This window comes from Salmo salar, chromosome ssa19 (genome assembly GCF_905237065.1).
Source record: "Salmo salar chromosome ssa19, Ssal_v3.1, whole genome shotgun sequence".
NCBI lineage: Eukaryota > Metazoa > Chordata > Actinopteri > Salmoniformes > Salmonidae > Salmo > Salmo salar.
This window is the reverse complement of record NC_059460.1, coordinates 48,261,714-48,276,392: the sequence shown is the minus strand read 5'-3', so window position 1 is coordinate 48,276,392 and position 14,679 is coordinate 48,261,714. Positions and strand designations below refer to the sequence as shown.

At 47.1% G+C, this 14,679-nt stretch overlaps 1 protein-coding gene across 20 annotated transcripts in view; it reads left to right on the top strand.

Annotated features, from left to right (window-relative positions):
• The window catches only part of LOC106578942 (neurexin-1a), a 135,190-nt gene that overhangs the window by 10,010 nt on the left and 110,501 nt on the right, over positions 1–14,679 (top strand). For 3 of the 20 annotated variants that reach the window (XM_045702407.1, XM_045702401.1, XM_045702397.1), the window contains exons 1-3: positions 3,196–3,778; positions 4,629–6,314; positions 13,029–13,043. In XM_045702407.1, the coding sequence (XP_045558363.1) occupies positions 5,573–6,314; positions 13,029–13,043 (757 nt within the window). In that variant the 5' untranslated portion in view covers positions 3,196–3,778; positions 4,629–5,572. Of the gene's footprint in view, positions 1–3,191; positions 3,779–4,628; positions 6,315–13,028; positions 13,044–14,679 lie in introns of those variants that run through there. The other 17 variants (XM_045702400.1, XM_014158243.2, XM_045702399.1 and 14 more) reach the window with 11 other exon arrangements.

The window sequence follows — 14,679 nt, the reverse complement described above, 5'->3', positions numbered from 1 at the left end:
ATTGGGAGTCCCATAGGGCGGCCCAGCGTCATCCAGGTTTGGAGGGGTAGGCCGTCATTGTAAGTAAGAATTTGTTATTCACTGACTTGCCTAGTTAAATAAAGGTTAAATAAAAAATATAAAATAAAATGATGCCTAACCCTAACCTTAAATTAAACCAAAAAGCTCATTTTTGTTTTCATAAATTTCTGGTGCTAAGTATCAATTCTCCCTCCAACATAAAATTTCACAGCCTCTCTGTCCCGTAGTTTTATTGTAACACTAGACACCACACACACATAAACACACACACACACACACACACACACACACTCTCTCTCTCACACACACATTAACATACACATAGTCTCTATCTCTCCCTCACATAAAGATACAGGTGTGTGTGTGTGTGTGTGTGTGTGTGTGTGAGAGAGAGAGTGTGCTTTCAGCCACTTTGTTCGGAACAGATAAAGATAATTAAATGAGTAGCTAAACAGAGTGCTGCTGGCGTCACCATGGTAGCGCTTTGATCTGCTACGTCTCTGTGATAGTATCATCAACTCATCAGCATACACACACACACATACACACACCACACACACACACCACACACCACACACACACACACACCACACACCACACACCACACACACACACACCACACACCACACACACACACACACACACACACACACACCTCTCTCCCCCTTCTCTCTCTCTCTCTCCATCCCTCTGTGACCCATTGAGTCTCTTCGAGAGTGGGAGTATCTGTCTGACCCATATAGACCAGAGCACTGCTAAACACCAGGCATTCACACACTAACACACACACTCTAACACACACACAAACACACTATAACACACACCCAGGAACTAACTGTAACACACAGACACTCACTGTAACACACACAGACACTCACTGTAACACACACAGACACTCACTGTAACACACACAGACACTCACTGTAACACACACACAGACACTCACTGTAACACACACACACATACACTCACTGTAACACACACAGACACTCACTGTAACACACACACAGACACTCACTGTAACACTCACTGTAACACACACAGACACTCACTGTAACACACACACAGACACTCACTGTAACACACCCAGACACTCACTGTAACACACCCAGACACTCACTGTAACACACCCAGACACTCACTGTAACACTCACTGTAACACACACAGACACTCACTGTAACACACCCAGACACTCACTGTAACACACCCAGACACTCACTGTAACACACCCAGACACTCACTGTAACACACCCAGACACTCACTGTAACACACCCAGACACTCACTGTAACACACACAGACACTCACTGTAACACACACAGACACTCACTGTAACACACACAGACACTCACTGTAACACACACACAGACACTCATTGTAACACACACAGACACTCACTGTAACACACACACAGACACTCACTGTAACACACATACACACCCTAACAAACACAGACACTCACTGTAACACACACAAACAAACACACACTCAAATACATGCTCTAACACACATAGATTCACACCCTAACACACACACACACACACACAGACACACACTCTAACACACACACACACTCTGTATGCTGACAACTGAAGTTTTATTTTTGGCAGTATTTTCTCTCAGCCGGCAGTTCACATAAACATATATGCACACATACACACACACACACACACACACAATAACACATACACGCACACACACACACACACAATAACACACACACACACAATAACACATACACACACACACACACACAATAACACACACACACACACACACACAATAACACATACACGACACACACACACACACACACACACACACACACACACACACAATAACACATACATGGGCACACACACGCAGGCACGCACGCACGCACACACACACAATAACACATACACGCACACACACACAGTAACACACACACACACACACACAATAACACACACACACACAATAACACATACACACACACAATAACACACACACACACACACACACACAATAGCACATACACGCACACACACACAATAACACAAGCACACACACACAATAACACACACAAACACACACAATAACACATACACGAACAGTGTGCCCTGACCTTCTCTCTGCTGAGTGGGCATAGAGTCAGGGGCTGCTTCTCACTGTCAGCTTGTCAGAGAGAGGGAGGGAGAGAGGGAGGGAGGGGAAGAGGGGTGGAGGAATGGAAGGAGGGAGTGCCAGGGACAGAGGAAGTGGGGAGGTGGGAGAGGAAGAGGGGCGGAGGAATGGAAGGAGGGAGCACCAGGAAGAGAGGGGGAAGAGAGGTAGACAATATTGGGAGTCTATAAAAGGCTGTGGCCACATAGACATTTCATTACCCGTCAAAACAGCTTTTCCACTTCCTGGCCCACTAGTTCACCAGGAGTTCTCATATCAAAATGGCCGCAGGGCGATGGTGTGAATACAGCATCAATAGGAACACCTTACAATTATTGTGTGTGTGCGTGTGTCTGTGTGTGTTTGTGTGTGTGTGCAGCTGTGCATGCAGCAGCAGAGCTCCAGAGCAGCCTGATCACTAGAAATAGACTGTCTAGTGATCAGGTCGATATATGTTGATGTAGGATCTAAAACAAACTGCTGTTCAGAGCCGGAGTGGCTGTTTAGACCACCGCACCAGCAAGCTGTGAGAAAATGAGTCTTGCTTTTAATTATTTTGTTTTAAGCGTTCCCCAAACCATAGCCATCACCTTAACCACTCGGAATTCATCCCTAAACTGTTAACCTTTGAGTTGTTTCTGTTTCAACCCTGTAACCACGGCAGGAATTTATGCGTCAACTATTGACGTTCATCCATATGTCGAATTTCTATGGGGAACTTTGAGATCTTGCTGCTCCAGAGAGTGGGCAGCAGATGTGGTATGGTACCCAGAGAGACCGTTTTGACAGACAGCATTCCGCTGGGATTCCCTCTCTGGAACAGATGCACAGTCCAGGAAATACACACCTCTCACTGTGTCCATATGGAGATAAAGTTTAAGATGTGTGTGTGTGTGTGTGTGTGTGTGTGTGTGTGTGTGTGTGTGTGTGTGTGTGTGTGTGTGTGTGTGTGTGTGTGTGTGTGATTGGGAGAGAAAGAAGCTAGAGAGATAATTGATGGCAGGGGCTGAGGGGGGACCGCTGCTGGAGCGTGATGTAGAAACAACGTTGTCGTTTTTCTCCCACGGTTTTCCGTCTCGAACCATGGATGTTCTCTCGGTTCAGACTTCTCGCTGGAATAATCAGTGATTCATTCATGACTAACCATTAATCACCTTAGAATATTTGCAATTGCTTTATCATCACACCGACAGTCATTATCATAGCGAAAGGTAATGACTCGGATGTCCCCGTCGTATTCGGTCCTCTCCGGTAATCGTGTTTCAGACAGTGAGCCGGCTGTCCAAGGTGCCGCAGCAGAGCGGCCCCTCCCATCCTCTCCTCCTTTTCTCACCCTCCATTAGCCACGTGACGCACGGAGCAGCAGACTGCACCTTCTCCTCCCGGGTAAAGAGAGAGAGAGAGATGCGTTTGGTACCACCGGGCTGTTTGATCGAGAAGTAGCTGCGATTGTTCTGGTTTCGGTAGGGCTATCAAACGGGTATTTGCCAGGAAAGGTTTGGTTGCTGTCATGTCCTCTCACAACGTGGTGATTGTTATGAGGTGAAATTGAGAAAATCGATGAGTAGCCACAGTAACAACGAGCAGAAGACGAGCAGAAGATGTGTGTAAGGTAGGATGAGACATGTTTTATATCGGTGTGTGCATTATACTAGGGCTTTGCTTTAGGCTAAATATAGCCTACCTATTTCATTCTAATAGCCTAATACGGCATCTTTCTCGCGGGTGTGTTTTCAGTATATTGATTCTCACGCGCAGGTGAGGTAGATGGAAACCCGGTGTAACCGGGCGCTCGAGCTCACAGGAGGAGATGAATAGCACACGCGCACACACACATTGATACCGTTTTTTTAGAAGAGGGGGAAGAATGGCCGCAGATCGACAATCGATCTGTGATTTGGAACCCTAAACTCAACCACGTTAACGCAGTTCGTGGTCAGGCGCAGGAGAGGCGAGCGTGTGTAAACTGCCTTTTCCTGTGGCGTGAAAAGGGGCTTCATTCGATAAATGAGGCGCATTTGAGTCATCCTCCGCATCGCACGATAAACTTATTTGTTGCGCTTCCAAATCACTTGCTGAGGCACGAAGTGTTCATGTTGGAATGTGAAAATATTTTGCCTTTTCGAGGTGTTTGTTTTCAGTGAGGTTAAACGTTCAAAACGTTTGTAGATAGAAATGCAATAAGTAGAACTGAAATGATTCCCTGTTCTACTTGATTGACAATAATATATAGTCTACACAGCACATGACATGCATCTGGATATTCTGTAACTAACTTATTCCTGAAAAGACCCACTGTTATATTACACTATGGTAGTGGGTGGTATGAGGACTGTCTGGGAAGACAGCGGAGTGTCTTCCCAGACAGTGTGTGTGTGTGTGTGTGTGTGTGTGTGTGTGTGTGTGTGTGCACGTGCAGTGTATCTGACCCAGGCTGATAATGCTGTCCCTTCCCTCTGTAGGTCACTGGAAAGAAAAGAGTGGTGACACAGCTGTGAGGGACACATTCAGAGCGCTGAACCCACGACCCCGCTGAGAGAGAGAGAACTGCGGGGGAGATGCTCCATCTGCTGACGGTGTGTGGCGGTGTATTCTCTCTCTTTGAGGGGAACAGGAACTAACGAAGGCACCGATATGGATCCCACACTGCACCCCACATTTCTCTAACACACACACACACACACACACACACACCATTGAAGGAAGACGAGGGAGGAGGAAGGAGGAGACTTGCAGATAGACTATAGAAGACTAGAACTAGAAACACAGAGCTCTAGCACCACGTGACTGGCAGTCAGAGGAACCCTCTATGGAGGGTGTAGGGTGCTAGGAAGGGCCCTAAGAGGACTATAGGGTGCTACGAAGGCCCCCAAGAAGCCTGTACGTTGCTTCGAAGGCCCCCAAGAAGCCTGTACGTTGCTTCGAAGGCCCCCAAGAAGACTGTAGGTTGCTACGAAGGCCCCCAAGAAGACTGTAGGTTGCTACGAAGGCCCCCAAGAAGCCTGTACGTTGCTTCGAAGGCCCCCAAGAAGACTGTAGGGTGCTACGAAGGCCCCCAAGAAGACTGTATGGTGCTAGGAAGGGCTCTAAGAAGCCTGTAGGGAGCTAGGAAGGGCTCTAAGAAGCCTGTAGGGAGCTAGGAAGGGCTCTAAGAAGCCTGTAGGGAGCTAGGAAGGGCTCTAAGAAGCCTGTAGGGAGCTAGGAAGGGCTCTAAGAAGCCTGTATGGTGCTAGGAAGGGCTCTAAGAAGACTGTAGGGAGCTAGGAAGGGCTCTAAGAAGCCTGTAGGGAGCTAGGAAGGGCTCTAAGAAGCCTGTAGTGTGCTCCCAAGGGTGTTCGCACCATGAGCTGTAGAGTAGTTTGTGCTGCCCAGCTCTAGCCTGCGTGTGTGTGAGTGCGGTGTGTGTATGTGTGTGCGCGTGTGTGTGATGGCGGTGTGTGTGGGGGCCGCGGCCCCCCTGCTGTGTGTCTGGCTGTGCCTCTGTAGCCTTGGGGGATCCAGAGGGGAGGTGCTAGAGTTTGGGGGGGTTTCGGGACAGTGGGGGCGGTTCCCGGTGTGGAACGCGTGCTGCGAGAGCATTCTGTCGTTCAGCGTTAGAACTCACAGCGCGGACGGGCTGCTGCTTTACCTTGACGACGAAGGATTCTGCGACTTCTTGGAACTCTTGTTGCTACATGGAAAACTCCGCCTACGATTCTCAATCTTCTGTGCCGAGCCAGCCGAGGTGAGTTCCGGGGTCGCCGTGAGCGACGGCCACTGGCATGCCGTGCGTGTGAAACGGGACTGGAGGAACACAAGCCTCGAGGTGGATGGAAAGATGGAGGGATGGGCGGAGGTAAAGAGCAAACGGAAAGACATGACAGTGTTTAGCCACACTTTTATGGGCGGGGTTTCCCCAGAGCTCCATGCCTCTCCGCTCCGCCTCACTTCCCCTGGTGTAAGAGACCACGCCTCTTTTGCTGGCTGGCTCGCTGGGGTCACCGTCAACGGATCTGTGGCCGTTCTGGAAGGATCGGAGGGTGTTACCGTGGGAGACGGGTGTGGGCCGGCCCACGTGTGTCAGAACGGAGGGGTGTGTTCTGTTGTCGAGATGAGGGCCGTCTGCGACTGTACCGACACCGGCTACAAAGGCAACGACTGCAGCGAAGGTAAGGCCTTACCCACCTTGTAACATTGTGATGTCATCTCGCACACATGCACACATACACTATATATACAAAAGTATGTGGGCACCCCTTCAAATGAGTGGATTCAGCCCCACCCGTTGCTGACAGGTATATCAAATCGTGCATACAGCAATGCAATCTCCATAGACAAACATTGGCAGTAGAATGGCCTTACTGAAGAGTTCAGTGACTTTCAACGTGGTACCGTCATAGGATGCCACCTTTCCAACAAGTCAGTTCATCACTGCTAAAGTTGCCCCGTTCAACTGTAAGTCCTGTTATTGCAAAGTAGAAATGCTAGGAGCAAAAACGGCTCAGCCGCAAAGTGGTAGGCCAACTCTCACTACCGAGTTCCAAACTGCCTCTGGAAGCAACGTCAGCACAATAACTGTTTGTCGGGAGCCATTTCATGGCCGAGCAAGCCAAAGATCACCCTGCACAATGCCAAGCATCGGCTGGAGTGGTGTAAAGCTTGTCGCCATTGGACTCGTCGCCATTGGAGCAGTAGAAACCCATTCTCTGCAGTGATGAATTACATTTCACCATCTGGCAGTCCGACGGACAAATCTGGGTTTTGCAGATGCCAGGAGAATGCTACCTGCCCACTGCATAGTGCCAACTGTAAAGTTTGGTGGAGGAGGAATAATGGTCTGGGGCTGTTTTTCATGGTTAGGCCCCTTAGTTCCAGTGAAGGGAAATCTTAACGCTACAACATACAATGACATTCTAGACGATTCTTTGCTTCCAACTTTGTGGTAACAGTTTGGGGAAGGCTCTTTCCTGTTTCAGCATGACAATGCCCCTGTGCACAAAGCGAGTTCCAAACAAAAATGGTTTGTTGAGATCGGTGTGGAAGAAGATGACTGGCCTACACAGAGCCCTGACCTCAACCCCATCGAACACCTTTAGGATGAATTGGAACGCCGACTGCGAGCCAGGCCTAATCGTCCAACATCAGCGCCCAACCTCACTAATGCTCTTGTGGCTGAATGGAAGCAAGTCCCCACAGCAATTTTCTAACATCTAGTGGAAAGCCTTCCCAGGACAGTGGAGGCTGTTATAGCAGCAAAGGTGGGACCGACTCCATATTAATGCCCATGATTTTGGAATGAGATGTTCAATGAGCAGGTGTCCACATACTTTTGGTCATGTCGTGTACAAACACCCATACAGTGCCTTCAGAAAGTACTCACACCCCTTGACGTTTTCCACATTTTGTTTTGTTACAGCCTGAATTTAAATGTGATTAAATTGAGATTGTTTTATCACTGGCCTACACACGATACCCCATAACGTCGAATAGTGGAATTATGATTTTCTAAATTTGACAAATTAAATTTTTTACAAATATTTGAAATGTCTTGAGTCAATAAGTATTCAACCCCTTTGTTATGACAAGCCTAAATAAGTTCAGGAGTAAAATGCCATTTCTAAGTAAAAATGTGTTAACAAGTCACATAATAAGTTGCATGGACTCACTGTGTCGACCCTCGCCAAGTACCAGGTGTACCATCAGCTCGACATTGTCATTACGATGCTCCTGATTAGCATCGTTCTCCTCGGACATGTAATCAGGCATGGCAAACAAGTCTGGGGGGGAAGGCTCTGATGCCTCATCTTCTGTGGTAAGTGATGGCATAGTGAGTACAGCAGCAACCATTTTGCCACAAAGTTTCTCAACACAAGCAATGATAAGTAGTACAACATGAGGGATTACTAGACCATAGATGAGCCAATGGAAAACTGTTGAGAGTTTCAATCCCGGATAAAGGGTCCCAATCAGGGGTTTTGAATTTCGACTTGTCCTCAATGGGGTCATGTAAAGTTTTCCTATGTGACACTTCGTTTAAGTGTCACGTGGGACATTGTTAACAGCACATTTTGGTAACGCAGCAGCCGTGATGGAGTGGGATGGGCATTTCCTGCCACACTGCCAAGTCTCTTGGAGTAGTACGCAACAGGCCATTGTTTCCCACCGTGATTCTGTGTAAGGACAGATGACATAAAACCATTTTTCTCACACACAAACAGATTAAATGGTTTAGAGTGGTCCGGCAGTCCTAAACAAGGGGAAGAGGTTAATAATTGTTTAAGTTTCTCAAGTGCCTTCATATCCTCTGCTGTCCACTGTATCTTGTCATTCATCACCATGTTGTGACCATGAATGAGATCAGAAAGTGGTTAAAGTAATTTCAGCATAATCAGGTAGGCAGGCTCTGCAATAGTCTGCCATTCCTGTAAGTGTCAACATGTGATAAACAGTTCATCATTATGCAATCATTCATTCACAATCATTCTGTTATTGTGTGCATCCACAAATTAATTCATAGGGTACCCTTTCCTTATTTGCTTAGTTCTTTAACGGTATCTACATTTCTTAACAGCAGTCAACTCTCAAGTCAATCATTTAACTATTGCCAGCCTATTTTGAATTCAGTTTGGTTCACTTAAATTCAATTCCAAAGATCAGTCAACTCAATTCTCACTATTTAAATTCAGTTCCCAAGAGTGCAGGTATTCTTACTACCATTACTTGAAAACCAGGAATTAGTTACATCAAGAACACCTTCTCAAATGTTTTACACGGGCCTTCTCTACACAAGGCTTAAAGCATTAACTTTTAAAGTGTAGAATTCTAAAGTCTTCACTGGTAGTGCTGTGAAAGCACAGGTTAGCGGTTACAACACTGCTACAACTAGCAGGCAGACAGGAAATGGAATTGTTGGAAATCAGCCATAACTCCTTCAGTGTGTAGCTTAGTAATAATATTGTAAAACTACAGGTCCGTCAGTGCATTTCAAACACAGATTAAACCAAAAAGACCAGGGAGGTTTTCCAATGCCTTGCAAAGAAGGGCACCTATTGGTAGATGGGTAACAAAAAAACAAACATTGAATATCCCTTTGAGCATGGTGAAGTTATTAATTACACTTTGAATGGTGTATTAATACACCCAGTCACTACAAAGATACAGGTTTCCTTCCTAACTCGGTTGCCAGAGAGGAAGGAAACCACTCAGGCATTTCACAATGAGTCCAATGGTGACTTTAAAACCATTACAGAATTTAGTGACTGTGATTGGAGAAACCTGAGGATTGATTGACAACATTGTAGTTACTCCACAATACTAACCTAATTGACAGAGTGAAAATAGGGAAGCATGTACAAAAAAAACATATTCCAAACATGCATCCTTTTTGTAACAAGTCATTAAAGTAATACTGTAAAGAAATGTGGCAAAGCAATACATTTTTTGTTCTGAATACAAAGTGTTATGTTTGGGGCAAATCCAATACAAACACTTTACTGAGTACCACTCTCCATATTTTCACACAGCATCATGTTATGGGTATTTTTTATTATTTTTTTATTTAACCTTTATTTAACTAGGCAAGTCAGTTAATTACAAATTCTTATTTAACAATGACGGCCTAGCCCGGCCAAACCCTCCCATAACCCGGACGGCACTGGGCCAATTGTGCGCCGCCCTATGGGACTACCAATCACGTCTGGTTGTGATACAGCCCGGGATCGAACCAGGGTCTGTAGTGACGCCTCTTGCACTGAGATGCAGTGCTTAGAACACTGCACCACTCTGGAATAATTATTAAGGACTGGGCAGTTTTTCAGGATACATTTTCTTAGCTAACTACAGGCCAAATCCTAGAGAAAAACCTGGTTCGGTCTACTTTCCACCAGACACTGGGAGATGAATTCACTATTCAGCAAGACAATAATCTAAAACACAATGCCAAATCAACACTGGAGTTGCTTACCAAGAAGACAGTGAATGTTCCTGAGTGGCCTAGTTAAAGTTTTGACTTAAATCTGCTTGAAAATCTATGGCAAGACCTGAAAATGGCTGTCTAACAATGACCAACAAACACTTTGAGCTTGAAGAATTTTGAAAATAATAATGGGCAAATGTTGTACAATCCAGAAGTGGAAAGCTCTTTGAGAAATACCTAGAAAGACTTTCAGCTGTAATCACTGCCAAAGGTGATTCTAACATTTATTGACTCAGGGGATTGAATACTTACTTAATCAGTTTATTTTTAATAAATGTTTTACAAATGTTTTAGTTCTTCTACCACTTTGACATTACAGAGTATTTTGTGTAGATCATTGACAGAAAAATTTAATGAAATCCATTTTAATCCCACTTTGTAACACAACAAAATGTGGAAAAAGTCAAGGGGTGTGAATACTTTCTGAAAGCACTGTATCTCTAATATGACTGTTACACCATCCTTCTCCCTTTCCTATACAGAATTGTTAGTCTCTCTGACTGGGTAAGCAACTTGTCTTGTTCCTAGATCCTGATGGTGATCAAGTCTGTGGTGATCAATAGATCCTAGTGGTGATCAGTAGATCATAGTGGTGATCAGTAGATCCTAGTGGCGATCAACTCTGTGGTGATCAGTAGATCCTAGTGGTGATCATAGTGGTGATCAATAGATCCTAGTGGTGATCAGTAGATCCTAGTGGTGATCAGTAGATCCTAGTGGTGATCGACAGATCCTAGTGGTGATCAGTAGATCCTAGTGGTGATCAGTAGATCCTAGTGGTGATCAGTAGATCCTAGTGGTGATCAGTAGATCCTAGTGGTGATCAGTACTGATCCTATAGGTGGTGATCAGTAGATCCCAGTGGTGATCAGCTAGATCCTAGTGGTGATCGACAGATCCTAGTGGTGATCAATAGATCCTAGTGGTGATCAATAGATCCTAGTGGTGATCAGTAGATCCTAGTGGTGATCAGTAGATCCTAGTGGTGATCAACTGATCCTATAGGTGGTGATCAGTAGATCCCAGTGGTGATCAGTAGATCCTAGTGGTGATCAGTAGATCCTATAGGTCGTGATCAATAGATCCTAGTGGTGATCAGTAGATCCTATAGGTGGTGATCAATAGATCCTAGTGGTGATCAATAGATCCTATAGGTGGTGATCAGTAGATCCTAGTGGTGATCAATAGATCCTGTAGGTGATGATCAGTAGATCCCAGTGGTCATCAGTAGATCCCAGTGGTCATCAGTATATCCTAGTGGTGATCAATAGATCCTAGTGGTGATCAATAGATCCTAGTGGTGATCAATAGATCCTGTAGGTGATGATCAGTAGATCCCAGTGGTCATCAGTAGATCCCAGTGGTCATCAGTAGATCCCAGTGGTCATCAGTAGATCCCAGTGGTGATCAGTAGATCCTAGTGGTGATCAATAGATCCTGTAGGTGATGATCAGTAGATCCCAGTGGTCATCAGTAGATCCCAGTGGTGATCAGTAAATCCCAGTGGTGGTGAGTTGCGTTCAGAACCAAGCCTGTTTTATATTGTTCAGCAGCTACCAACCTGTTGCTTTGTGTGTTTGTGTGTTTGTGTGTGTCTTAGTTCTGAGATCTAGGCCCCTCCTTTGCCTCAATAGCAACCCCTTCCCTCTCTGCTGAACAGGTTACCATAGAGACTGCCGGGTTCTGAAAGCAAGACTCTGTTACATATGCTGCCCTGGGCCCTGATCCCTCTACCACTCTACTCCCTATTTAACTATCTCTACTAGGGTCAATCTATAAAAACCTTGTTGATTAGTTTTGATTAATTGGTTGAAAAATCTGGGATGGAAACTTAGTGTTATAGTGTGCAGTGTTGTCCCCGGACCCCCACCCAGCAAAGAACACCCAACACCCACACTACCTTTGCCACCGTGGCTGAAAACAATCCTAGGGGAAACACTGGTGTGTAGAATGTTTGTGCGTGATACGAAGATGAAATGTGTGGCGAGTGCCGTGTAGTGTGTTGATTAGCGTGTTGGGTTGGTGGAAGGGAGGCCAGCGACATATTGCCACTGCAATTGTTTCGACAATATTGCAGTTCGGCGCACATTTTCTAGCACCGGGACTGAAGGTGGAATTTTTGCCACATTGCTTAAATATATACAATTAATCGAGATCAGCAGGTAAGCCGTAGAGGCTTGGGGCTTGGTTTCTACCATGTTAATAAATGACAGAGGGAAGGGAGATTTGGTTCACACAAACACACACTCTAGTACTGACCAAAGCATGTATCTCCCTCCACTGCTGTTTCCTATCACCAGTTATCCGTTATCCATCGATCTATTCATTACTGCAATGGTCAATGTGAGTGTGTGTGTGTGTGTGTGTGTGTGTGTGTGTGTGTGTGTGTGTGTGTGTGTGTGTGTGTGTGTGTGTGTGTGTGTGTGTGTGTGTGTGTGTGTGTGTGTGTGTGTGTGTGTGTGCGTGTGTGTGTGCGCGTGAGTGTGTGTTCTGGTACAGGAGGCTTGAAGGTAAGTTCTGGGTGAATAAAATGTTCCAGATTCCAAACACACAGGTAGGAGTGTCTGCTTTCATCAACCCTGACCACTGTGTGTGTGTGTGTGTGTGCGTGTGTGTCTATTGAAAGTCTATTAATGTATGAAGATTTTTTTTAATGAATTGAATTTCAATTGACTTCCTGAATTGATAAAATTGACCGCAACCCTGGCATGTGTGTGTGTGTGTACGTGGGGTGTGTGTACTTGGTGTATGTGGAGGAATGAAAGGCCATCAGTGCCGCATGGTATAATGGTGGCATCTGGGTGGATCTGCATGTGTGTAACCAAGGTGATGGTGTGGTAACGAGCGGCTGTGCATGGCGTGTTAATGAATGTCTGTCTTTCTCTCTCCTTCGTCTGGACGCTCCCAGAACACCACAAGCCAGGTGGGTCTCTCTCCCTCTCTCATCCCACTCCCCACCTCTCCTTCTCTCTCTCTCCCTCTCTCATCCCACTCCCCACCTCTCCTTCTCTCTCTCTCCCTCTCTCATCCCACTCCCCACCTCTCCTTCTCTCTCTCTCCCTCTCTCATCCCACTCCCCACCTCTCCTTCTCTCTCTCTCCCTCTTTCATCCCACTCCCCACCTCTCCTTCTCTCTCTCTCCCGCTCTCATCCCACTCCCCACCTCTCCTTCTCTCTCTCTCCCTCTCTCATCCCACTCCCCACCTCTCCTTCTCTCTCTCTCCCTCTCTCATCCCACTCCCCACCTCTCCTTCTCTCTCTCTCCCTCTTTCATCCCACTCCCCACCTCTCCTTCTCTCTCTCTCCCTCTCTCATCCCACTCCCCACCTCTCCTTCTCTCTCTCTCCCTCTCTCATCCCACTCCCCACCTCTCCTTCTCTCTCTCTCCCTCTCTCAGCCCACTCCCCACCTCTCCTTCTCTCTCTCTCCCTCTCTCAGCCCCCCTCTCCACCTCTCCTTCTCTCTCTCTCCCTCTCTCATCCCACTCTCCACCTCTCCTTCTCTCTCTCCCTCTCTCATCCCACTCCCCACCTCTCCTTCTCTCTCTCTCCCTCTCTCATCCCACTCCCCACCTCTCCTTCTCTCTCTCTCCCTCTCTCATCCCACTCCCCACCTCTCCTTCTCTCTCTCTCCCTCTCTCATCCCACTCCCCACCTCTCCTTCTCTCTCTCTCCCTCTCTCATCCCACTCCCCACCTCTCCTTCTCTCTCTCTCCCTCTCTCATCCCACTCCCCACCTCTCCTTCTCTCTCTCTCCCTCTCTCATCCCACTCCCCACCTCTCCTTCTCTCTCTCTCCCTCTCTCAGCCCCCTCTCCACCTCTCCTTCTCTCTCTCCCTCTCTCATCCCCCTCTCCCTCTCTCATCCACCTCTCCTTCTCTCTCTCTCCCTCTCTCATCCACCTCTCCTTCTCTCTCTCTCCCTCTCTCATCCCACTCCCCACCTCTCCTTCTCTCTCTCTCCCTCTCACAACCCACTCCCCACCTCTCCTTCTCTCTCTCCCCTCTCTCATCCCACTCCCCACCTCTCCTTCTCTCGCTCTCCCTCTCTCATCCCACTCCCCACCTCTCCTTCTCTCTCTCTCCCGCTCTCATCCCACTCTCCACCTCTCCTTCTCTCTCTCCCTCTCTCATCCCCCTCTCCCTCTCTCATCCACCTCTCCTTCTCTCTCCCTCTCATCCTCCTCCCCTCCTCTCTCTCTCTCTCTCTCTCTCATCCCACTCTCCACCTCTTCTTCTCTCTCTCTCCCTCTCTCATCCCACTCTCCACCTCTCCTTCTCTCTCTCTCCCTCTCTCATCCCACTCTCCACCTCTCCTTCTCTCTCTCTCCCTCTCTCATCCCACTCTCCACCTCTCCTTCTCTCTCTCCCTCTCTCATCCCCACCTCTCCTTCTCTCTCTCTCCCTCTCTCATCCCACTCTCCACCTCTCCTTCTCTCTCTCTCTCATCCCCCTCTCCCTCTCTCATCCACCTCTCCTTCTCTCTCCCTCTCATCCTCCTCCCCTCCTTCTCTCTCTCTCTTTCATCCCCTTTCCACCTCTCCTTCTCTCTCTCCCTCTC